Consider the following 26,186-nt stretch of genomic DNA (forward strand, 5'->3'; position numbering starts at 1 on the left):
AATGTATGTGAGCAATGTATGTGAGCAATGTATGTGAGCAATGTATGTGAGCAATGTATGTGAGTAATGTATGTGAGCATTGTATGTGAGCAATGTATGTGAGCAATGTATGTGAGTAATGTATGTGAGCATTGTATGTGAGCATTGTATGTGAGTAATGTATGTGAGCATTGTATGTGAGCATTGTATGTGAGCAATGTATGTGAGCAATGTATGTGAGCAATGTATGTGAGTAATGTATGTGTATGTGTACAATGCTCACATACAATGCTCACATACATTGCTCACATACAATGCTCACATACATTGCTCACATACATTACTCACATACATTGCTCACATACACGCAATGTATGTGAGTAATGTATGTGAGCAATGTATGTGAGCAATGTATGTGAGCATTGTATGTGAGTAATGTATGTGAGCATTGTATGTGAGCAATGTATGTGAGCATTGTATGTGAGCAATGTATGTGAGCATTGTATGTGAGCAATGTATGTGAGCATTGTATGTGAGCAATGTATGTGAGCATTGTATGTGAGCAATGTATGTGAGCATTGTATGTGAGTAATGTATGTGAGCATTGTATGTGAGTAATGTATGTGAGTAATGTATGTGAGCAATGTATGTGAGCAATGTATGTGAGCATTGTATGTGAGCATTGTATGTGAGCAATGTATGTGAGTAATGTATGTGAGCAATGTATGTGAGCAATGTATGTGAGCATTGTATGTGAGTAATGTATGTGAGCATTGTATGTGAGCAATGTATGTGAGCATTGTATGTGAGCAATGTATGTGAGCATTGTATGTGAGCAATGTATGTGAGCATTGTATGTGAGCAATGTATGTGAGCATTGTATGTGAGCAATGTATGTGAGCATTGTATGTGAGTAATGTATGTGAGCATTGTATGTGAGTAATGTATGTGAGCATTGTATGTGAGCAATGTATGTGAGCATTGTATGTGAGTAATGTATGTGAGCAATGTATGTGAGCATTGTATGTGAGCAATGTATGTGAGCATTGTATGTGAGCAATGTATGTGAGCATTGTATGTGAGCAATGTATGTGAGCAATGTATGTGAGCAATGTATGTGAGCAATGTATGTGAGCATTGTATGTGAGCAATGTATGTGAGCAATGTATGTGAGCAATGTATGTGAGCATTGTATGTGAGCAATGTATGTGAGCATTGTATGTGAGCAATGTATGTGAGCATTGTATGTGAGCAATGTATGTGAGCAATGTATGTGAGCATTGTATGTGAGCAATGTATGTGAGCATTGTATGTGAGTAATGTATGTGAGCATTGTATGTGAGCAATGTATGTGAGCAATGTATGTGAGCATTGTATGTGAGCAATGTATGTGAGCAATGTATGTGAGCATTGTATGTGAGCAATGTATGTGAGCAATGTATGTGAGCATTGTATGTGAGTAATGTATGTGAGCATTGTATGTGAGCAATGTATGTGAGCAATGTATGTGAGCATTGTATGTGAGCAATGTATGTGAGCAATGTATGTGAGCATTGCATGTGAGCAATGTATGTGAGCAATGTATGTGAGCATTGTATGTGAGCAATGTATGTGAGCATTGTATGTGAGCAATGTATGTGAGCATTGTATGTGAGCAATGTATGTGAGCAATGTATGTGAGCAATGTATGTGAGCAATGTATGTGAGCATTGTATGTGAGCAATGTATGTGAGCATTGTATGTGAGCAATGTATGTGAGCAATATATGTGAGCAATGTATGTGAGCATTGTATGTGAGCAATGTATGTGAGCAATGTATGTGAGCAATGTATGTGAGCAATGTATGTGAGCATTGTATGTGAGCAATGTATGTGAGCAATGTATGTGAGCAATGTATGTGAGCATTGTATGTGAGCAATGTATGTGAGCATTGTATGTGAGCAATGTATGTGAGCATTGTATGTGAGCAATGTATGTGAGCAATGTATGTGAGCATTGTATGTGAGCAATGTATGTGAGCATTGTATGTGAGTAATGTATGTGAGCAATGTATGTGAGCAATGTATGTGAGCAATGTATGTGAGTAATGTATGTGAGCAATGTATGTGAGCATTGTATGTGAGCAATGTATGTGAGCATTGTATGTGAGTAATGTATGTGAGCATTGTATGTGAGCAATGTATGTGAGCAATGTATGTGAGTAATGTATGTGAGCAATGTATGTGAGCATTGTATGTGAGCAATGTATGTGAGCATTGTATGTGAGCATTGTATGTGAGCAATGTATGTGAGTAATGTATGTGAGCAATGTATGTAATGTTAGCATTGTATGTGAGCAATGTATGTGAGCATTGTATGTGAGCATTGTATGTGAGCAATGTATGTGAGCATTGTATGTGAGTAATGTATGTGAGCATTGTATGTGAGTAATGTATGTGAGTAATGTATGTGAGCAATGTATGTAATGTTAGCATTGTATGTGAGCATTGTATGTGAGCATTGTATGTGAGTAATGTATGTGAGCATTGTATGTGAGCATTGTATGTGAGCAATGTATGTGAGCAATGTATGTGAGCATTGTATGTGAGTAATGTATGTGAGTAATGTATGTGAGCAATGTATGTGAGCATTGTATGTGAGTAATGTATGTGAGTAATGTATGTGAGCATTGTATGTGAGTAATGTATGTGAGCATTGTATGTGAGTAATGTATGTGAGTAATGTATGTGAGCATTGTATGTGAGTAATGTATGTGAGCATTGTATGTGAGTAATGTATGTGAGTAATGTATGTGAGCATTGTATGTGAGTAATGTATGTGAGTAATGTATGTGAGCAATGTATGTAATGTTAGCATTGTATGTGAGTAATGTATGTGAGCAATGTATGTGAGCATTGTATGTGAGTAATGTATGTGAGTAATGTATGTGAGCATTGTATGTGAGCAATGTATGTGAGCATTGTATGTGAGCAATGTATGTGAGTAATGTATGTGAGCATTGTATGTGAGCAATGTATGTGAGTAATGTATGTGAGCATTGCATGTAATGTCAGGATTGTATGTGAGTATCGTAGGAAATGTATTAGACATGTGCATGTTATTAGAGCATGATATTGTATACATATGATTAGTGCTATGTGTGTATTGTACATTAGCACTATGTGTCAGCACTGTACATCACCTTGTACCTGAGCATTGCTATATTTCCCATGTTCCTGCATTATATTTCCCAGAATATGTTTACTTACAGGGGATTTTGATCTTTCTTTTTTCTATTTACTTCTTAAGGTGTGTGATAGAAAAGTCTGCTGATGGGCAGATTGTGTTCAGACTCACAATCTCCGAGAAGGAGGCCGTGTTTTATTATCGCACAGTAAATGGTTTGCAGCCTCCTATAAAAGTAATGACACAGGGGAGATTTCCTGTGAAGAAATGGCTTCATCTTAGTGTGCAGGTGAGTAGAAATACATAACATTTGGTTAAACATGAAAAGTGTTTTAAAATGATGTGTGAAGAGAAGCTCCTGAGGTGTAGAGACAAGATTCACTGATGTGAGGGCGTATGGGCGTATATGTGTATATACTGCGGTATATATGTACATCACATTAGATGCTCCAATTCTGGTGGTTTGGCCTGCTCTTCCCAATTGCCCTGGCAACTTTTAGGGCTGATATCAAATGTGAACTGACAGATGGCATCAAGCCCAGGGGTTAATAATGGAGAGGCACCTATCAGACACCTCCATTACTAACCCGGCAAGTGTAACATTAAAAAAGACACACACACACACACACACACACACACACACACACACACACACACACACACACACACACACACACACACACACACACACACACACACACACACACACACACACACACGGGAAAAAAGTTTATTCGAATAATGACTACCCCACAATCCATCTTTCACCAATTTATTAATTAAAAATAAATCCTGGAAGTTCTGATATAATCCAACACTGTAATATCCCACAATGTCCATTGATTCCTATGGGATCCCCTTTATTTTTGATAGCCAGTGAAGGTAAAGCTGACAGCTGAGGGTTGCAGCCTGCAGTTGTTTGCTCTACCTGCCCTGGTTATCAAAAATAGGTGGGAGCCCACATCTTTTTTTTTTCTTTTTTGTTCACAGCAGCTTGAAGGCAACTTCCAATAACAATAAAGCTTGTTGATTGGCTGTGCTGTAGCTTTTCAACGAACTTTATTAGCTTAGGAACAGTACCCAAATCTGAACTCTGATTGGCTGCAGTGGGCTCGTAATATAAACAATGTCACGTGACTGCTGGGGGTTTCAGGGCAGACATAGGAAAAACAAGGGCAATTTATCTAGTAGTGGACAAATCCTTTAAGGATTAGACACATCTGCTCACTTAATGGGCCTCTGCATCATCCCTTATAACCTGAGGTCCAATTATTTTAATATGTATCATATCCTTGTGATAAAATTCATGGCTAGGCTGGCTCCTCACCTTACCTAAAAGATGGCAAAAGTTTCACTATGAAAGTTGAAGAATGTGGTTCAGTGTTTGCTTCCTGCTTCTCTGAACAGCGCCACCTCTGTTTCCAGGCTGTGTTTGGTATTGCAGCTTCCTTCAATATAGTTGAGCTGCATAATAAGACATGACCCATGGAAGGGTGTGAGACTGTTTTTGAAAGTGGGAATCATGTTTTTTTAAATAGTAATTCTGGGCATCATATTTGAAAGGAATCAACCACCCACATCATATCCTCTTTCTTCTGCGTTTTGTAAAGCTAAAGCCGATTTTGGAGTCACAGATATTGTTCAGAGGCATCTCGTGGGCAGCTGCCATCGGTCGGTGACTATAATGACAATGGGCATTTTGAGACCAGCAAACAGGGAATAGCATTGTATGTGAGTAATGTATGTGAGTAATGTATGTGAGCATTGTATGTGAGTAATGTATGTGAGCATTGTATGTGAGTAATGTATGTGAGTAATGTATGTGAGCATTGTATGTGAGTAATGTATGTGAGCATTGTATGTGAGTAATGTATGTGAGTAATGTATGTGAGCATTGTATGTGAGTAATGTATGTGAGTAATGTATGTGAGCAATGTATGTAATGTTAGCATTGTATGTGAGTAATGTATGTGAGCAATGTATGTGAGCATTGTATGTGAGCAATGTATGTGAGCAATGTATGTGAGCATTGTATGTGAGCAATGTATGTGAGCAATGTATGTGAGCATTGTATGTGAGTAATGTATGTGAGCATTGTATGTGAGCAATGTATGTGAGCAATGTATGTGAGCATTGTATGTGAGCAATGTATGTGAGCAATGTATGTGAGCATTGCATGTGAGCAATGTATGTGAGCAATGTATGTGAGCATTGTATGTGAGCAATGTATGTGAGCATTGTATGTGAGCAATGTATGTGAGCATTGTATGTGAGCAATGTATGTGAGCAATGTATGTGAGCAATGTATGTGAGCAATGTATGTGAGCATTGTATGTGAGCAATGTATGTGAGCATTGTATGTGAGCAATGTATGTGAGCAATATATGTGAGCAATGTATGTGAGCATTGTATGTGAGCAATGTATGTGAGCATTGTATGTGAGTAATGTATGTGAGCATTGTATGTGAGCAATGTATGTGAGCAATGTATGTGAGCATTGTATGTGAGCAATGTATGTGAGCATTGTATGTGAGCAATGTATGTGAGCAATGTATGTGAGCATTGTATGTGAGCAATGTATGTGAGTAATGTATGTGAGCATTGTATGTGAGCATTGTATGTGAGCAATGTATGTGAGCAATGTATGTGAGCATTGTATGTGAGCAATGTATGTGAGCAATGTATGTGAGCAATGTATGTGAGCAATGTATGTGAGCATTGTATGTGAGCAATGTATGTGAGCAATGTATGTGAGCATTGTATGTGAGCAATGTATGTGAGCATTGTATGTGAGCAATGTATGTGAGCATTGTATGTGAGCAATGTATGTGAGCATTGTATGTGAGCAATGTATGTGAGCAATGTATGTGAGCATTGTATGTGAGCAATGTATGTGAGTAATGTATGTGAGCATTGTATGTGAGCAATGTATGTGAGTAATGTATGTGAGCATTGCATGTAATGTCAGGATTGTATGTGAGTATCGTAGGAAATGTATTAGACATGTGCATGTTATTAGAGCATGATATTGTATACATATGATTAGTGCTATGTGTGTATTGTACATTAGCACTATGTGTCAGCACTGTACATCACCTTGTACCTGAGCATTGCTATATTTCCCATGTTCCTGCATTATATTTCCCAGAATATGTTTACTTACAGGGGATTTTGATCTTTCTTTTTTCTATTTACTTCTTAAGGTGTGTGATAGAAAAGTCTGCTGATGGGCAGATTGTGTTCAGACTCACAATCTCCGAGAAGGAGGCCGTGTTTTATTATCGCACAGTAAATGGTTTGCAGCCTCCTATAAAAGTAATGACACAGGGGAGATTTCCTGTGAAGAAATGGCTTCATCTTAGTGTGCAGGTGAGTAGAAATACATAACATTTGGTTAAACATGAAAAGTGTTTTAAAATGATGTGTGAAGAGAAGCTCCTGAGGTGTAGAGACAAGATTCACTGATGTGAGGGCGTATGGGCGTATATGTGTATATACTGCGGTATATATGTACATCACATTAGATGCTCCAATTCTGGTGGTTTGGCCTGCTCTTCCCAATTGCCCTGGCAACTTTTAGGGCTGATATCAAATGTGAACTGACAGATGGCATCAAGCCCAGGGGTTAATAATGGAGAGGCACCTATCAGACACCTCCATTACTAACCCGGCAAGTGTAACATTAAAAAAGACACACACACACACACACACACACACACACACACACACACACACACACACACACACACACACACACACACACACACACACACACACACACACACACACACACACACACACACACACACACACACGGGAAAAAAGTTTATTCGAATAATGACTACCCCACAATCCATCTTTCACCAATTTATTAATTAAAAATAAATCCTGGAAGTTCTGATATAATCCAACACTGTAATATCCCACAATGTCCATTGATTCCTATGGGATCCCCTTTATTTTTGATAGCCAGTGAAGGTAAAGCTGACAGCTGAGGGTTGCAGCCTGCAGTTGTTTGCTCTACCTGCCCTGGTTATCAAAAATAGGTGGGAGCCCACATCTTTTTTTTTTCTTTTTTGTTCACAGCAGCTTGAAGGCAACTTCCAATAACAATAAAGCTTGTTGATTGGCTGTGCTGTAGCTTTTCAACGAACTTTATTAGCTTAGGAACAGTACCCAAATCTGAACTCTGATTGGCTGCAGTGGGCTCGTAATATAAACAATGTCACGTGACTGCTGGGGGTTTCAGGGCAGACATAGGAAAAACAAGGGCAATTTATCTAGTAGTGGACAAATCCTTTAAGGATTAGACACATCTGCTCACTTAATGGGCCTCTGCATCATCCCTTATAACCTGAGGTCCAATTATTTTAATATGTATCATATCCTTGTGATAAAATTCATGGCTAGGCTGGCTCCTCACCTTACCTAAAAGATGGCAAAAGTTTCACTATGAAAGTTGAAGAATGTGGTTCAGTGTTTGCTTCCTGCTTCTCTGAACAGCGCCACCTCTGTTTCCAGGCTGTGTTTGGTATTGCAGCTTCCTTCAATATAGTTGAGCTGCATAATAAGACATGACCCATGGAAGGGTGTGAGACTGTTTTTGAAAGTGGGAATCATGTTTTTTTAAATAGTAATTCTGGGCATCATATTTGAAAGGAATCAACCACCCACATCATATCCTCTTTCTTCTGCGTTTTGTAAAGCTAAAGCCGATTTTGGAGTCACAGATATTGTTCAGAGGCATCTCGTGGGCAGCTGCCATCGGTCGGTGACTATAATGACAATGGGCATTTTGAGACCAGCAAACAGGGAATACGGTGAAGGCAAAACAGGTGGAGCGAGAAGTGACGGGCAGGATAGACAATTCACAGAAAATAATACTGGAATATGGAGGGGAGAAACATGAACATAGGCAAAGAGTGACAGCGGTACACAAGATATACAATGTGCACAGAATACACAAGGTATAGAACATACAGAAGGTACAAAGTATATGCAAGATACATAATATACACAAGAGATGCAATATAAAAAAGATATACAATAAACACAAGATGTGTAATATATACAATGTACACAGGATACACAAGGTACACAGCATAAGCAAAATCCATAATACACACAATAGATACAATATAAACAAGATATACAATATACACAAAATACATAATATATACAAGATACACAATCTATAATATACTAAATGTACACAAGATTCACAATATACACAAGATGAGTAATATATACAATGTACACAGGGAGGATAGATGGGGTCATGTATCGCGAGATTTTGGTCAACAAGCTCCTTCCCGCAGTAAAAGCAATGAAGATGGGTCGTGGCTGGGTCTTCCAGCATGATAATTATAAATGCAAACAGTTGCACACTGAAAAAAGCCAAAAATTTACAAGGGAAAATATGGCACTGCATTACTGCAAAAGAGAGATATTTAGTTTATGTATTGGCCAATGCATGTAAGCCCGGAGACCAACGGCAAGGTAATCTCTGTAATCCGGGAACCTAACTTAAATGCCACTATCTAGGTTAAAAACATCCTTATCTGGGCAAAATGCCACTATTTGGACTACAAACCTCCATGTATGGGCAGCTAGGCTCCTGCTACAATGGTTATGAACACAGCCAGGTCTTAGGGCGGAGTGCTCAGTCAGAAAAAGACTCACTAGAAATATCAAAAAACTGACCCACACATCCAACAAATGTGAACAGGTGCTAACTGAGAAAACATAGTAACTATAAATGCAAACAGTTGCACACTGAAAAAAGCCAAAAATTTACAAGGGAAAATATGGCACTGCATTACTGCAAAAGAGAGTGTGCAGTGTGCAACTGTTTACATTTATAGTTACTATGTTTTTTCAGTTAGCACCTGTTCACATTTGTTGGATGTGCGGGTCAGTTTTTTGATATTTCCAGCATGATAACACACAGCCAAGGCAACTAAGGAGCGGCTCTGTAAGAAGCATTTCAAGGTCCTGGAGCAGCCTAGCTAGTCTCCAGACCTGAACCCAATAGAAAATGTTTGTCGGGAGCTGAAACTCAAAGTTGCCCAGTGACAGCCCTGAAACCTGAAAGATCTGGAGAAGATCTGTATGGAGGAGTCGCCAAAATCCCTGCTGCAGTGTGTGCAAACCTGGTCAAGATCTACCGGAAACGTCCGACCTCTGTAACTGCAAACAAAAGTTTCTACCAAATATTAATTTCTGTTTTTCTATTGTATCAAATACTTATTTATTGCAATAAAATGTAAATTAATTATTTGGAAAACATGCAATGTGATTTTCGATATTTTATGGGGAATACTGTCTGTCAAGTAGACCATACCTATGACAAAAATTACAGCCCTCTCCATTCTTTGTAAGTAGGAAAACTTGCAAACTCGACAGAGGATCATATACTTATTTTCCCCACTGTAGATAGATAGACTTACATATCGCGTATATTATTATATCATTACACAAAATATCCTTAGGTGAAATCCACAGTTGTGATATCCAGCCTGAACTGCTTATGATTTGTGATTCTCACATACAGAACGGTTTATCCAACTCGCAGTTGTATCATCTCCCCGGTGGTGAAGACGTGTAATCCGCACAGGGAGCGAAGACTTTCATGGGGATTACTGACCACCTTTAAATATATTTATATGGATTTCTGTAATACAGAGCACATATTCCTTATCCTCTTATGCTTAGTATCTGCTATTGTGTCTGGACAGGAGCACGGATATACCGTAACTGCGCATTGTGTGTACAGTATCTTGTCATTGTATCAACATATATAGTACAAGCAATAAAAAGGCATTCCCCTTGGAATTACAGCTTCCACAAGGTTTATCACGTAGTTTTCTAATTTTCCTAAAACCGTATTTCAATGTGCAAAAGTGATACATTTTTTAGCTGCATTGTTTCTGCATCAAAAAATGCAACAGAAAACTCCTTCGGTTATTTTGTTTTTGATGCAGATTTCAAGAAGCTTTTTTAGGTGTTTTTTTTTTAAATTAGACAAGCTGCAACTCTGCACTTAAAACCACAACTGCGTTTTTACATGTGTTTTTTTTCAGACTCCACATAGAAACCTATAGAGAAAAAGACAAACTAAAAAAGCACAGTGAATTTTTAGCTTTTGCAGGGAGAAACAAAGCGGAAAAAAATGCAGCGCTAACGCTACATGTGAACATGTTATGGGACTATTATATAGGAGTATTATACAGTTAGGTCCAGAAATCTTTGGACAGTGACACAATTTTCGCGAGTTGGGCTCTGCATGCCACCACATTGGATTTGAAATGAAACCTCTACAACAGAATTCAAGTGCAGATTGTATCATTTAATTTGAAGGTTTGAACAAAAATATCTGATAGAAATTGTAGGAATTGTCACATTTCTTTACAAACACTCCACATTTTAGGAGGTCAAAAGTAATTGGACAAATAAACCAAACCCAAACAAAATATTTTTATTTTCAATATTTTGTTGCGAATCCTTTGGAGGCAATCACTGCCTTAAGTCTGGAACCCATGGACATCACCAAACGCTGGGTTTCCTCCTTCTTAATGCTTTGCCAGGCCTTTACAGCCGCAGCCTTCAGGTCTTGCTTGTTTGTGGGTCTTTCCGTCTTAAGTCTGGATTTGAGCAAGTGAAATGCATGCTCAATTGGGTTAAGATCTGGTGATTGACTTGGCCATTGCAGAATGTTTCACTTTTTTGCACTCATGAACTCCTGGGTAGCTTTGGCTGTATGCTTGGGGTCATTGCCCATCTGTACTATGAAGCGCCGTCTGATCAACTTTGCGGCATTTGGCTGAATCTGGGCTGATAGTATATCCCGGTACACTTCAGAATTCATCCGGCTACTCTTGTCTGCTGTTATGTCATCAATAAACACAAGTGACCCAGTGCCATTGAAAGCCATGCATGCCCATGCCATCACGTTGCCTCCACCATGTTTTACAGAGGATGTGGTGTGCCTTGGATCATGTGCCGTTCCCTTTCTTCTCCAAACGTTTTTCTTCCCATCATTCTGGTACAGGTTGATCTTTGTCTCATCTGTCCATAGAATACTTTTCCAGAACTGAGCTGGCTTCATGAGGTGTTTTTCAGCAAATTTAACTCTGGCCTGTCTATTTTTGGAATTGATGAATGGTTTGCATCTAGATGTGAACCCTTTGTATTTACTTTCATGGAGTCTTCTCTTTACTGTTGACTTAAAGACAGATACACCTACTTCACTGAGAGTGTTCTGGACTTCAGTTGATGTTGTGAACGGGTTCTTCTTCACCAAAGAAAGTATGCGGCGATCATCCACCACTGTTGTCATCCGTGGACGCCCAGGCCTTTTTGAGTTCCCAAGCTCACCAGTCAATTCCTTTTTTCTCAGAATGTACCCGACTGTTGATTTTGCTACTCCAAGCATGTCTGCTATCTCTCTGATGGATTTTTTCTTTTTTTTTTAGCCTCAGGATGTTCTGCTTCACCTCAATTGAGAGTTCCTTAGACCGCATGTTGTCTGGTCACAGCAACAGCTTCCAAATGCAAAACCACACACCTGTAATCAACCCCAGACCTTTTAACTACTTCATTGATTACAGGTTAACGAGGGAGACGCCTTCAGAGTTAATTGCAGCCCTTAGAGTCCCTTGTCCAATTACTTTTGGTCCCTTGAAAAAGAGGAGGCTATGCATTATAGAGCTATGATTCCTAAACCCTTTCTCCGATTTGGATGTGAAAACTCTCATATTGCAGCTGGGAGTGTGCACTTTCAGCCCATATTATATATATAATTGTATTTCTGAACATGTTTTTGTAAACAGCTAAAATAACAAAACTTGTGTCACTGTCCAAATATTTCTGGCCCTGACTGTATATAGTGGGGGAAAAAAGTATTTAATCAGCCACCAATTGTGCAAGTTCTCCCACTTAAAAAGATGAGATTTGCTTGTAATTGATGTGACGCCCTGGCAAAACCAGGTAGTCACAATTAGGCCCTGCACAACACCTTCCCCCATCAGGTAACACAGAGCCAACCAGTACACCCTAGTCACCCCCCCTTAGGGAAAGATAGACACACCAGTGGGCATGACCAGGCAGTTGGAACACGTCCACCCAGGGGTCTAGACAGCCCGGGGGTGGGAAAACAAGCAGAAAGTGTTTGTAGTTCAAGTTGGAGAGGAGTGTGGGCTGGAGCTAGGGGTAGCTCTAGCAGTAAAGTTCAAGTTGAACGGTACCAGGGTAGGAGCCCTGGTGCCTTGGCTAGGAGGCAGACGGTGGTCTCCGTCAGCAGGAGACGGGAAGACGGCTCGGTGGAACCGAGGTGGACCGGGACAGGGTTGTAGCCCGCCGGTACCGACACGGGGAACTGACCCGGAAACCGTAGCACAAAGGGGGGTACTCGGACCCTGAAGCCAGAAACCGGAATCAAGCGGACTGGTTAATTAACCGATTGAGGCCAGGATTATAGGTCCTGTCCCACCCAAAGTCCCTCATAGAATACAACAGCCCACCGATTGGGGATAAGAGGTCACCGTCAGGGCCCATAGATCCCAATGGCCAGCGTCTGCGGGCACGGCTCCTTAGGTCACATCCAGCCGGGAGCGGACTCCTGAGTTTCACACTAGGAAAGTCCACCTTACACAAAAGTGCAGGAGGAAGATAGACACCACCAGCAGGGTGGGGGACCAGAACGCAGCCGGCTGCGGGCACCGACCACCATCACCTTGGTTTACCAGAGAGTCGTGTGTTTTACTAATAGTGAGTACACCAGCACCCCCTGCGGTCGCTATTCCCCTGCACCAACCCAACGGGTCCCGGGGCCACCATCCCTGCCCACGGAGGGGTTAACAACTTGCTGCACAACATCTCCCCCGGGTATCCCACAACAGCAGCGGTGGTGTCCCACCTCATCACACACCGTGGGTGGCGTCACAAACCTACTACGGCCTAGCCCGTATATCTACGTCCCCATTTATTTTCGGCGTGCCCGTGAGGCCCCCGGGTCCGGAGGTCCTCGAGCCAACTCCCTCTGTAGGCCCGGACCCGAGCAGCGATGGCAGCTGGTGTGGGGCGGCACATTGACATCATAGGTGATCACAACTATGAGAGACAAAATCAGAAAATAAATCCAGAAAATCACAGCGTCTGATTTGGCAAGATTTTGTTGCAAATTATGGTGGAAAATAAATATTTAGTCACCTAAAAACATACAAGATTTTTGGCTCTCACAGACCTGTAACTTCTTCTTTTAGAGGCTCCTCTGTCCTCCACTCATTACCTGTAGTAATGGCTTCTGTTTGAACTTGTTATCAATATAAAAGACACCTGTCCACAACCTCAAACAGTCACACACCAAACTCCACTACTACTCCACTCCAAAGAGCTGTCGAAGGACACCAGAAGCAAAATTGTAGCCCTGCACCAGGCTGGGAAGACTGAATCTGCAATAGGCAAACAGCTTGGTGTGATGAAATCAACTGGAGCAATAATAAGAAATTGGAAGACATACAAGACCACTGATAATCACCCTCGATCTGGGGCAAGATCTCACCCAGTGGGGTCAAAATGATCACAAGAACGGTGAGCAAAAATATGAGAACCACACGGAGGGAACAAGTGAATGACCTGCATATGTGGCGCCCCTGAGGCTTCCGTCGCCACAGGAACATTGCACCCCATCCAGCGGTGTGATGTACCATTCTGGGTAAGGAAAGGAGTGAACGCCGGTCCCCAGGCAAATTTACACTACACCCATTGTTAGGTACACACTGGGACCAGGGACAGTGGCAGTAACCCTCCCATGCTACATGCTGGGAGGGGCCGTAAGACCCATCTCTGCTCCTATAGGGTAGACCCTAGCAACTGGGGAGGTGGGAGGAGCCACCAGAGAGCAGTCAGAGAAAGGAAGGTCAAGTTTAGTGAGATAGAGAGAGAGGGGAGAAGGAGGAGGAGGCCTGCGGGAGGCAGACGAGAAGAAGAAGCAGAAAGAAAGCTCTAGTCAGACAGGAGCTAAGAGAAGAAAGTGACGCTTCCTGGTGAAGAACCTGGGACTCAGAGGGTCCAGGTGACACCAAGCAGAGGAAGAGAAGGGATTCCAGGGCCACAGAGAGCTTTTGAGCTGGTGGCCTGTTCCACAGGAACATCGGTGGAGGGATCAAGCTGCAACAGGGGATGGTCCCTAGAAACTGGAGGAGTGAAAAATCATCACCAACAGTGAAAACCGAGGCCCAGGGAAAGTTGCAAACTCCCTGGGCCACAGCCCACAGCAAAACCTCTAGAAAGGGGGCAAATAACCGTCAGGCGAGCTCCCAGCCCGGAGGCTGTTGTGGAGGCCGAGCCAGGTCCATCCTACAAAGGCAAGGTTTAAGGAGACAGCTGCAGACAGAGACACTTGAGAGAAGGGTACCGGCTTAATAGCCGCATACCACAGGTGGCGTCACGAACACAAACTTTATTCACCCCCAACACTGCAGCCATATTTTATTGACACCCACCAGAGCCACGGAGTCGGGCCCCGCCACCACTGACGACCCCCGGACTAGTCCGGCCCGGCACCGGGTGTCCCATAGCCCTGGGGTGGGCGAGTCACATAGAGCTGGGACCACTGTAACAAAGGCTGCCATCAGTAACACACTACACTACCAGGGACTCAGATCCTGCAGTGCCAGATGTGTTTCCCTCCTTGAAGGCTCTGCTGGAAAAATGCGAGAGTTCTACTTTGACTTCCATTATGCTCAGTACACGAGTCGATCATGTCTGGGTGTCTGACTTGCTCGATTTGAGTAACGAGCACTAGAGCATTTTAGTGCATACTCATGACTAATAGCTAGATAGACAGACTTTGGAGCATTGCTCCCATATTTCGGATTTGGCTCTGCACTCATCTTTACATGAAAAGTGATGCTTTTATTTTTCTATCTTTAGAAAAGTTGATATATAGAATCAAGCCGCATACAAAGTTGTCCTGGAAAAACAGTTGCTTCCTTCTGCTCAGGCAATCTTCCCCAACTCTGAGGACTGTTTTTTTCCAGCAGGACACTGCCACAAAGCTAGGTCAATCAATGTGTGGATGAAGGACCACCACATCAAAACCCTGTCATGGCCAGCCCCATCTCCAGACCTAAACCCCATTGAAAACCTCTGGAATGTAATCAAGAGGAAGAGGAAGATGGATAGTCACAAGCCATCAAACAAAGAAGAACTGCTTATATTTTTGTGCCAGGAGTGGCATGAAAAGCTGTATGAAAACGCATGAAACCAAAAATCATGGTTATTCTACAACATATTGATTTCTGAATCTTCCTGAGGTAAAACATTATTAGTATCGTTGTTTCTAAATAATTATGATCTTATTTCCTTTCCATTATTTGAGGTGTGAAAGCAATGCATTGTTATGTTATTTTGACCATTTCTCATTTTCAGAAAATAAATACAAAATTTATTGCTTGGAAATTCGGAGACGTTGTCAGGAGTTTATAGAATAAAAGAACAATTTTACATTTTACTCGAAAATATAAAGAAAAAAATCAGAAAAACTGAAAATTAATTTGGAAGTGGTCTCTTAATTTGTGCCAGAGCTGTATATATATATATACTGTATAAATATATATATATATATATATATATATATATATATATATATATATATATAGATATATACAGTATACAGATAGATGGATAGTTATATAGATAGATGGATAATATCAGACACGAGAGGGAAATCACACATTTGATAGTTTTTATAATTTTTGCCCTATCTTGATACGAGTATTTAACAAAAGAAAATATAAAATTACAGTAATGATCAACCTTAATGCACTTCTTAAAGAGACTGACTATAGTGAAAATTGATAATTACTACTTTTCTCTTTAATTGCGTTCATTAATTATGCATCCTGTGTTTTAAGCCACCTTTTCAAAGCTTCCTCATCACCCGAGTACATTATACATTAACTATTCATTATTACATACCGACCGGGGGAGGGGGAGGGGGGTTCTTGTCAGTGAAATATGCAGGTTATATCTAGAAAATGAGATAGGGCTTAATGAATTTCCATGGAATAGACACAAAACTGATTAAACACAAGCTGTTTTAGAAGTTTTCCGGGATGTGTCAGATTGATGTGGCTTTTCTGGGTTCTCTGTCGACAATTATAAAAGTTGGTCTTTTTTGTAGGCTTTCTTTTGCCTGGTCGGATCAGTGTAACTGTGCCGCAGTCTGGCAGTCAGGAGCACGTTAAAAGCTTTAGAAAGAAAGTTCCAAATCAAAATGCAAAGGGTCGACCATCGGCGTATTACTCTCCAGAGAGCCGCATGCTCTTAGAATGCCTATTGAAATCAGTATTATCATTCCGATTCTTGTCAAATATGAGTCATTTTCCAGTTCAGGCAAAAATTTCTTTATAAATCTTTAAATTCCGAGGTTCTTTCATGAAAAGGTTAAGGTACTTATGATTTAATGAAACTCCTTTAAATCATAACTGTTTGACTAGCAAGTGAAAACTTGTCCTTTAAAACCCGGGGACAGTGGGTGGAACCAGCTCATGTATTATTAATGCTACATGACTACATGACTATATAACCAATGGCGTAATGAGGATAGCTTGGACTTATTCAATCATTTGGATATGATTTAAAAGGAAGCTATCATCACAAAATTATCTATTGTGTAAATCAGCTTTTTGTGTTACATTTATTTTATTTTTTTTTACATTTTGGGCAATTTTTTTTCTATATCACAATTGTGAGCGAAATACACTTCTATGTCATTGGAACGCCAAATTAATAAGATTTGTTGACAAGCGCTTTGGAAATCAATGCAGCACACACGTTTTGTGATGTACTGAACGTTTCTGCTTTATTACATCATGTGACCAGTTTATATAGTATCCCAAACAAAGAAATAACTATGCACCAATAAGAGCTGCAGGGGGGTGTGTAGAAATGGGAACCTTACCCGCCCATTAGTGTAATCCTTCAATTATAAGACAAGATGATATTGTATTCTATCACACAATTTCTATTAGAATTAAAGTACAGAAATCTTAAAAGTTTTACCTTTTATTTTTTACTCTAACTTACTGTGTTTAAGGCCTGAAACACACTTTCGCATAAAAAACGTACGTGTCTCACGTTCCGTTTTTCAGGTCCGTGTTCCATTTTTTATGGGTGTTTCTCCAGTACGTGTGACATCCGTGTGATGGCGTATGCTCACCGTGTGTGTGTGTGTGTGTGGAATGTCTGTGTATGCGTTAAATACGTAAGTGACATGTCCGTGTGGTGTCCGTGTGAAATGATCCGTGTGTGGCAAAATGTCGTTTGATACATGCCGGCTGACAGCAGACAGAGACGCGCGATGAGAATGAACTCGGGTGAACTTCACCCGACTTCATTGTCATACTGCGGCTCTGTCTGTGTCGCGTCCTGATTAGCGGACACCTGTGAAAGACTCACCGGTGACCGCTAATCCCCTGAGTGTCCAAAGTTAGCAGCGTGATTAGCGCTGCTGTCACTCAGGTTACCCGCGGCTAGCTGGTGTCCTCCACCCGACACCGCTACTCACCTGTGACGTCATCGCTGATCATGCAGCTCACTTCAGTCACTTGGGCGACTCGTTGTCACAGTTGGAGGATCCAGTGGTGGCCGCGAGTAACCTGATTGACGTCATCGGTGATCGCGCTGCTCACCACAGTTGCTGCTTGGAGGTGATAGAGAGCGGTCATTGTGTATGGCCACTCCTGTCACCTTCATGTAGCAAAGCTGAGAGCGTTGTGGGACATCCATGGATTATGGCGGACCAGGATGGGTTTTTTGGTTTTATTAAATTGGTGAACGAGGGTGTTTGTTTGATTTAATTTTTCTAAATAAAGGATTTTTCGGATGTGTGTTTTTATTTACTTTTAATAACAGGTTAATCATGGAAGTTATCTTTGAGAGACGGCTGCCATGATTAACCTGGGATTTATTGGCAGCTATAGGCTGCTGCCATTAACTCCTTATTACTCCGATTGCCACCGCACCAAGGCAATTCGAGAAGAGTCGGGTAGAGTCCCAGAACTGTCGCATCTAATGAATGTGGCTTCTCTGAGCTGCTGCTGGCTGATATTGTTAGGGTGGTGGGCTCCCCATAATGTGGTGCTCCCCATCCTGAGAATACCAGCCTTCAGCCGTGTGACTTTACCATGGCTGGTATCTAAAATGGGGGGGCCCGCACGCCGGTTTTTTAAATTATTTATTTATTTGACTGCACAATATAGCCACGCCCACCGGATGCTGTGATTGGTTGCAGTGAGACAGCTGTCACTCAGCGTGGTGGCGTGTCTAAATGCAACCTGTGGGCGGGGGAAGCAGGGAATAGTAGATTCAATAATGAGCAGCCGGCATTTTCAAATTAATTGAAGCCGCGTATCTTTTGCACAGCTGCTCATCGCCGCGCTGGGGATCGGTAAGTAATGGACAGGGGAAGATACAGACCGAGCGCCAAAGGGATAATGACTGACAACAACAGAAAAAAAGGTAAGTTGACTGACATCCAAATAAAAAAATAGATTGCCCGACATCGCTCATTAAAAAACGCACACGGACAGTACGTGTAGCACACGGACATTCTACGTGTGCTGTCTGTGCAAGTACGGACCCATTGACTTTAGCAGGTCCGTGCCTGCGTGATGCCAGTGAAAAACGGACATGTCGAGCGTGTGGCAAAACGCACACACGTACAAATGACACGGACACATGTTCCGTGTGTTTTTACGTGTGTGTGCCTGCTACCATAGGGTAGCATTGGTCTACGTGTCTCCATGCCGCCAGTACGTGCAAAAACGTACCAAACATGTACCGGCGGCACGGATGTGTGTCGGAGGCCTAAGGAAATCGACATGTACATTAGCAGCAATGAGGAGACTCAAACCCTACTGTAATTTTTACTGAAGCACCTAATGTGCGTGTGCAAAATTCACTTGTAAAGAGAAAGGCAGCAGGGATAAAAGTTACATCACCTATTATAATTGGTGGATCCTGTGTAATCAGCTGTGTATAGAGGTGTTACCTGCCTCTGATGATGAGGAAACTGCTGAAAAGTTATATTTAACCCTCCGTCACATACAATAGGCCTGACAGGCACATCTCTTTTACTTTCATTTCTCCTTCCTCACCAAATTGTGAGGAAATCCCCTCCCTCCAGGTAGTCTCCTGTCTCTAGCAGCTCTGTGAAACCTCATACCACAGTTGGATTGCAGAGCTTCAGGAGGACAGATATAACTGCGCTAATCTCTCAGGCTCATTGTATGTGAACACGTCACACTCAATAAGGTTGGTATTTTATGTTTTTATTCTTCACATGCTCTGCAATTGTAATTTTTCTGGGGAAACTTCAGGATCTAATTCTGATTGAATATGTGTTTAATAGTACTTAAGGTACCTTAAAATTAGGTTTGTTTCCATAAATTTTCTTTGTAGAGTTTTTTGACAGAGTCGAACTGGGGACTATTTGGTGGGAGTTTTGAAATGTTTGTATTTCAGAGTTATTAGTTTTATGTTAAATAAATGGGGTTTTTTTGCACCTGATTATGTGTAGTCTCTTTTATTACATCGCTATGAAGGTCACTGATCACTTTTAGAGCACTGAAATTGCAAACATTAGATATTATAGGTATTTTTCTAGCCTGCGCCTGACAGTCACATTGTATGTGAACGCGTTAGAACCGATATTGTATGTGACGGAGGGTTAAATATTTGTAGCTGTCAAGAGTGTGTCTTGCTCTGGATAGACCTCTGACGAGGTCACAACACATATTGTTTGCATGCCTACAACTTGTATCTGAGTGAATCTGCTAGCTTTAAGTGCTGTAGTGGTTAAGGACTCTTTTCTATCTGGCTGTGCTTTGTAGCCTTAATCTCAGGTGCAGCTCTTTGTGATCACTCCCCTTAGCTAGAAAAAGTCGCAAGTCTTACCATCTGATGCCAGTTATAGATTCTCATTCTTTATTGACCCCTTTGGAAGGATCCTGTCTCTGGAAGAAGCTGAGGAATCATGACTTTTGCAGCTGTGATGTTTAGCTGCATTAGAGGAGCTTGAAGTATTTTCCTTGTTGTCTATTTTTCCCTCTGTCTGTCTCCCATACCTTGTGTTGTGTTATTGCAGGGATGAGACTAGTTTTCTCTTCGGCCTTCTCACTAGCCAGGGTGAAATCAGGGTAAGTGAGGGCCTAGGCACATGATGGCCACAGGGGGAAGGACCAATATAGGGATGTTAGGGAGTGTCAGATACAGACTCAGGTGAGTATAATTTGTACAATAAAAAACATTTTTTTATGAGTTGCATCATATTTATGATAAATTCTAAACACTTATGTTAATGACTTATCTGACAAAGGGGTGAGATGTCACTGAAATCAAGCAGAGCTTATCTGGAAATGGGCTTAATATGCAATGAAATGCAGCTAATAATGTACCAATTTTGCGGTTTTCATTCTTGGCACAATTTTATCAAACATGAACCACTATGATAAATCAAGCACTTTCATGACTGTGTAGTCTACCCTTGCACTTATTATGAATTAGAGAGATTTGATAAGTATGCCCTATTGTCCTCAATTGTATAGTAGTGATGGCCAACTATTCCAAAAAGGCACCTCTGTTCCTGCCAATGCTGTCCATCTGCCGATGATTGATGTATGTGATGTCTCTTGTCATCCATACAGCATCTGAAATCTCACACGCATACGCAAGGCATTACTTTGCACTACTTTTAACAGGGCAGTGTGAATTGCGCATGCGCCAGTCGTCATTTAAGCCACATAATTTCAAAAGTTTTATAAATTCCATATGGAACTTCATCCACATCAATAAGAGGCAGAGGAGTGGTGTTAGCAGGGACTGAGGTTGCACACTATGCGTTGTCTGGGGATGCCCTTCGGACCACTCTTTTCTCATGACCAGCACCTCCCCTGGGAATGTTTAAAACAATTGCAAGGCAGCAGAGGAACAATGGAAGGCTTTGTGAGGTGGCGACCATCTATATTGTAAATGGTCGCTATGAATCACAGTGGAGGAGATCCTCTGCAATGTAAAACCTGATGTTTACTATGGGACTTGTAGTTCTACAAGTCTTGTTAACGGTAATATGGCCCAGGTGCATGAAATGTCAGAGTGCTGGCTGGGTCTGGCTATTACAGCCACCCATGGGTGTGTCTGGTCAAATATATGAGAATAGTTGTTTGGTCTCATGGTCTCTGTTTGCTTGGAAGTAGTTTACTTTCTGGAGGCCCCCACTGAGGAGTCCATGTAGATTTAAGGTGGCTTTACACACTGCAACATCGCAAACGACATCGCTGTAACGTCACCGGTTTTGTGACGTTACAGCGACCTCCCCAGTGACATTGCAGTGTGTGAAACACATCAGCCACCTGGCCCCTGCTGTGAAGTTGTGATCGCTACAAATCGTTCAGGACCATTCTTTGGACCTTTGTTTCCCGCTGTGCAGCATGCATCGCTAGAAAGTTTCAGTGTGTAAAGGGGACTTTACAGCGACTTCCCTTTCAAAAAGCTGCTTTACAATGTCCCCAACAACCAGCTAGGTCGTTCTGCAGGTCCGGATCGCTGTTGCGTTGTTGGCCAGGTTTGCCTGTTTGACAGCTCACCAGAGACTTTGTAGCGATCCCGGCCAGGTTGGGATCGCTGGTGGGATCGCTAGAAATTTTCAGTGTGTAAACCCAGCTTTAGAGTTGGCTGCAGACTTCCCTGAAGACACACAGGCTAGGAGGACAAGTGTGTATGGAGTTTGTGGTCGCTTTGTGTTTAGAAGCAGGCCTTCTGAGAATCTGGACTGCCAGGGGTCAGTGTGTGGAACAAGACACAGATCCTGGTCGGTGATTCCAGTGAGGCAGTTTCCTAAACAGCAATGCTGACAGGAGTCAGTGAGTGGAGCCTTGCTCAAGCTCCAGAAAGGTAACTTCACAAAAGTGGGTTGTATACTGACCGAAGTCAGTAAGTGGACAGTGCTATACCTCCACTGGGATAGTTTTGCTATGGTTCGTATCTGAAGCTCTACTGGCGTACCAGCAGATGAAACAGACTTAGTCATATACCCTGTTTGTGTTAGTTTGAAGCTGCAAGAAGGCCTTTGTTATGTTGCTGCAGTGCTGTTTTACATGTGTGAATAAACCATTTGGACTGTTTAAGTACAAATCCGTTCCTGTGTGCCTTAATCTAGCAGCCAAGTGAGTAGACCAGTACATTCAGTAAGCGCAGACTCAAAGGTTCCAGAAACATAAACAATTGGCGGCTGTTAATATGGATTCACCAGTTTTCATGAAGAAATTGTGATGTCAGAAAAAGCTATTTTCTGGTAAAAAAAAAGTTAAAAATCTTGTCTCATCCTTGTTTTGGGCAAATAAATTGTGAATTTTCTTTTCATATTGCTCTCATCTATTTTTTAATTACTTGTTCATAATTTATTACAGAAATTGGCATAAATTCTATCACATATCTCCCAGCATAGATTTCAGTTTCTGCTATGTGAACAGCCCGAAGTTTGACGTATCGTTTTTTCAAAGGACTTATATGCCAATTTTAGTAAATTTCCCCCTTGTGTTTGCTCTCTTTCGTAAATGTTGTAGTTATTTATTCATGGACGCTCTGAATCTTAGATTTGCCCATTTTCTATCACCAAACACATCAACATAACTTCAAGAACTGATAATCCACTTGCTGACTGATATCGCCAAACCCTTACAGTTATCATTGCCAAAAATAATTATATATTGTATAAGAAGTTTAATAGGGAACATTTATCCTTGTGGAGAGTGACATGCATGACGTTCTGGTGTAGGGAGCCTTATAGGCCATGCAATGGTCTTCTAGTAAATTAAATAAGCAAATAGCCAATTCAGAAGTAAGAGAATTTGATCTATCATGCCATGAATGCGTCATGCCAAACAGCTAGATCAATCAATGTGTGGATGAAAGACCACTACATCAAAACCCTGTCATGGCCAGCCCAATCTCCAGACCTGAACCCCATTGAAAACCTTTGGAATGTAATCAAGCCATCAAACAAAGAAGAACTGCTTCAATTTGTGCACCAGGAGTGGCATAAGGTCACCCAAAAGCAGTGTGAAAGACTGGTGGAAAGCAGCCAAGACGCATGAAAGCTGTGATTAACAATCATGGTTATTCCACAAAATATTGAGTTCTGAATCTTCCTGAGAAAAAACATCATTAGTTTTGTTGTTTCTAAATGATTCTGACCTTGTTTTCTTTGCATTATTTGAGGTCTGAAAGCAATGCATTTTTTTTTTATTTTGACCATTTCTCATTATTAGAAAATAAATACAAAATGTATTGTTTGGAAATTAAGAGAAATGTTGTCAGTAGTTTATAGAATAAAAGAACAATTTACATTTTACTCAAAAACATAAAGAGAAAAATCAGAAAAACTGAAAATTTGGAAATGGTCTCTTAATTTTTGCCAGAGTTGTATATATAGTTGGTAAGAAGTCCACTGTGTCGAATAGTTATGGTCTTACATATTCACAATGCCACACCTATACCTGTCAAGTAACGTCTTCTAAAAATCAAAATAATATATTTCCTCTTGGTTACTACCACTTAAGAAACAGCTACTGCCACTTGGATATGGTTTTCCATAGATCGATTGGACAGTCAGTGCGGCTATAGATATCATAGGTAATTTCTTATGTCCATTTCTTCATTTCTCAAGTAGAAATATTGAGCAGTCTAGCCTTCCTTGGTTACCAACATTAATATAAATGCTTCTATCAGCAAACACCGTACATGGTCCAATAGATCATTGACTTCCAGACTTTCCCAACGTCATAAACCATCAGCCTTTTATTATTTGTAATAACTGATTTTTATTTATTTTGTTTGCATTATATATTTGTTTATTTTCAAAAAGTCTATAATTTTTGTATTTCTATTTTTTTTTATTATTATATTAATAAAAAAAAGCAAAAAAGAAAAAAAAATAGTAATCTTTAGCTTTTTTTTTCAAAGGTATACTTAAACTTCTAAAAGAACATTTTCATTTTGAATGATATGACAGGACTATCACAAGAGTGTTTCCCGCTATAAAGAAACCGGCTAAAGAATTATTGCCTTTATTAGATTGGTGACAGTGAGCTTTAGCAATACATTGCTAACTTCTGTCTCTCTGCGGAGACAATTTTCTTTTCTTAAATAAACTGTCATGGTAGTGTTAATATATTGTTTGCTCCCTCATACTCTGAGAATACAGCTGATATAAAACATGTATATGCTGCATTGGTAATGGTATCTTTAGTGTAGTTGACTTGAACAAATGTGTTTCCCTCATGGCTGTGTTAATGTGATAAAGAAAATTGGCTGTTCGTCAGGATTTGGCTGGGTAAAGACAGTGGTGATGGTAGCACAATCCTTTTTATGCATTAACACCACTGAGAAGTTTTCTCGAGTTATATTTCATACGGTATGTCTCTTCTCCGAGCCAAGATGTTGTAAAACATGAGATAATGTTGCAAATAACACAGTGGGATGGCTGTATCTTTCATAATGATAACAGTCGAGAGCTCAACGACAGTAACAGGCTGTAAAAAATATAGATATTTAATAATATTACAGAAAATACAATTCCAGGAGCACTTGTTATTTTTTTTCTTTATTATTTTTTCATTTTGCTTATTTGTTTTTCTTTTTTTTTTAGTTTTATTTAATAATATGACATAGAAAAATAATACTGAGAGCACTCGTTAGGTTTTATATTTTTATGTTGCTCATTTACTTTCTTTTTTTTAATATCACATAAGATATCCGAGCTTAGTTTATTGTCATTACATTTTTATGTGACTTCTTAATTTATTTACTATTTATTATCATCATGTGAAATAACATTCCGAAGCTTGTTTTATATATATATATATATATATATATATATATATATATATATATATATATATATACAGTTAGGTCCAGAAATATTTGGACAGTGACACAAGTTTTGTTATTTTAGCTGTTTACAAAAACATGTTCAGAAATGCAATTATATATATATAATATGGGCTGAAAGTGCACACTCCCAGCTGCAATATGAGAGTTTTCACATCCAAATCGGAGAAAGGGTTTAGGAATCATAGCTCTGTAATGCATAGCCTCCTCTTTTTCAAGGGACCAAAAGTAATTGGACAAGGGACTCTAAGGGCTGCAATTTACTCTGAAGGCGTCTCCCTCGTTAACCTGTAATCAATGAAGTAGTTAAAAGGTCTGGGGTTGATTACAGGTGTGTGGTTTTGCATTTGGAAGCTGTTGCTGTGACCAGACAACATGCGGTCTAAGGAACTCTCAATTGAGGTGAAGCAGAACATCCTGAGGCTGAAAAAAAAGAAAAAATCCATCAGAGAGATAGCAGACATGCTTGGAGTAGCAAAATCAACAGTCGGGTACATTCTGAGAAAAAAGGAATTGACTGGTGAGCTTGGGAACTCAAAAAGGCCTGGGCGTCCACGGATGACAACAGTGGTGGATGATCGCCGCATACTTTCTTTGGTGAAGAAGAACCCGTACACAACATCAACTGAAGTCCAGAACACTCTCAGTGAAGTAGGTGTATCTGTCTCTAAGTCAACCCTTCCTTTTTTTATGTGTTTTTCATGTGTTCTTCCCAGATCATACTTCAGGATGTGTATATGTAAACCAATCACCACTGGTCTTTGACCAAAAAGAGGAAGTAATTTCAGTATCTCTAGTTATATCTGTATATCTGCTTATATACTATACTGCAATTGTCTCTATGTACCTATATGTTCAAATGTTGTATACATTGCTGCTCTGTATAGTGACTAGATAGATAAATCCCCCCTGGTACCAATAGACAATCCCTATCAACAGACTGCTTCACCTAATGTCCACCTCCTATCCCTCCATTGATCCCCTATGACGCACGTAGGAGAAACATCCTCCTATGTCTAAGTACGAGTTTTACTCTACTGCGCATGCGCGGGCGCCTCTATTCATGGTTGAACGGTACCGTTCATATA

At 40.6% G+C, this 26,186-nt stretch overlaps 1 protein-coding gene across 1 annotated transcript in view; it reads left to right on the plus strand.

The window, feature by feature from the left end:
• Positions 1–26,186, plus strand: part of USH2A (usherin) — a 1,098,211-nt gene that overhangs the window by 16,737 nt on the left and 1,055,288 nt on the right. Inside the window, exon 2 of the mRNA XM_075339131.1 lies at positions 3,268–3,433. Coding sequence (XP_075195246.1) covers positions 3,268–3,433 — 166 coding nt within the window. The remainder of the gene's footprint in view (positions 1–3,267; positions 3,434–26,186) is intronic.

Source organism: Anomaloglossus baeobatrachus, chromosome 3, assembly GCF_048569485.1.
Source record: "Anomaloglossus baeobatrachus isolate aAnoBae1 chromosome 3, aAnoBae1.hap1, whole genome shotgun sequence".
Taxonomy (NCBI): domain Eukaryota; kingdom Metazoa; phylum Chordata; class Amphibia; order Anura; family Aromobatidae; genus Anomaloglossus; species Anomaloglossus baeobatrachus.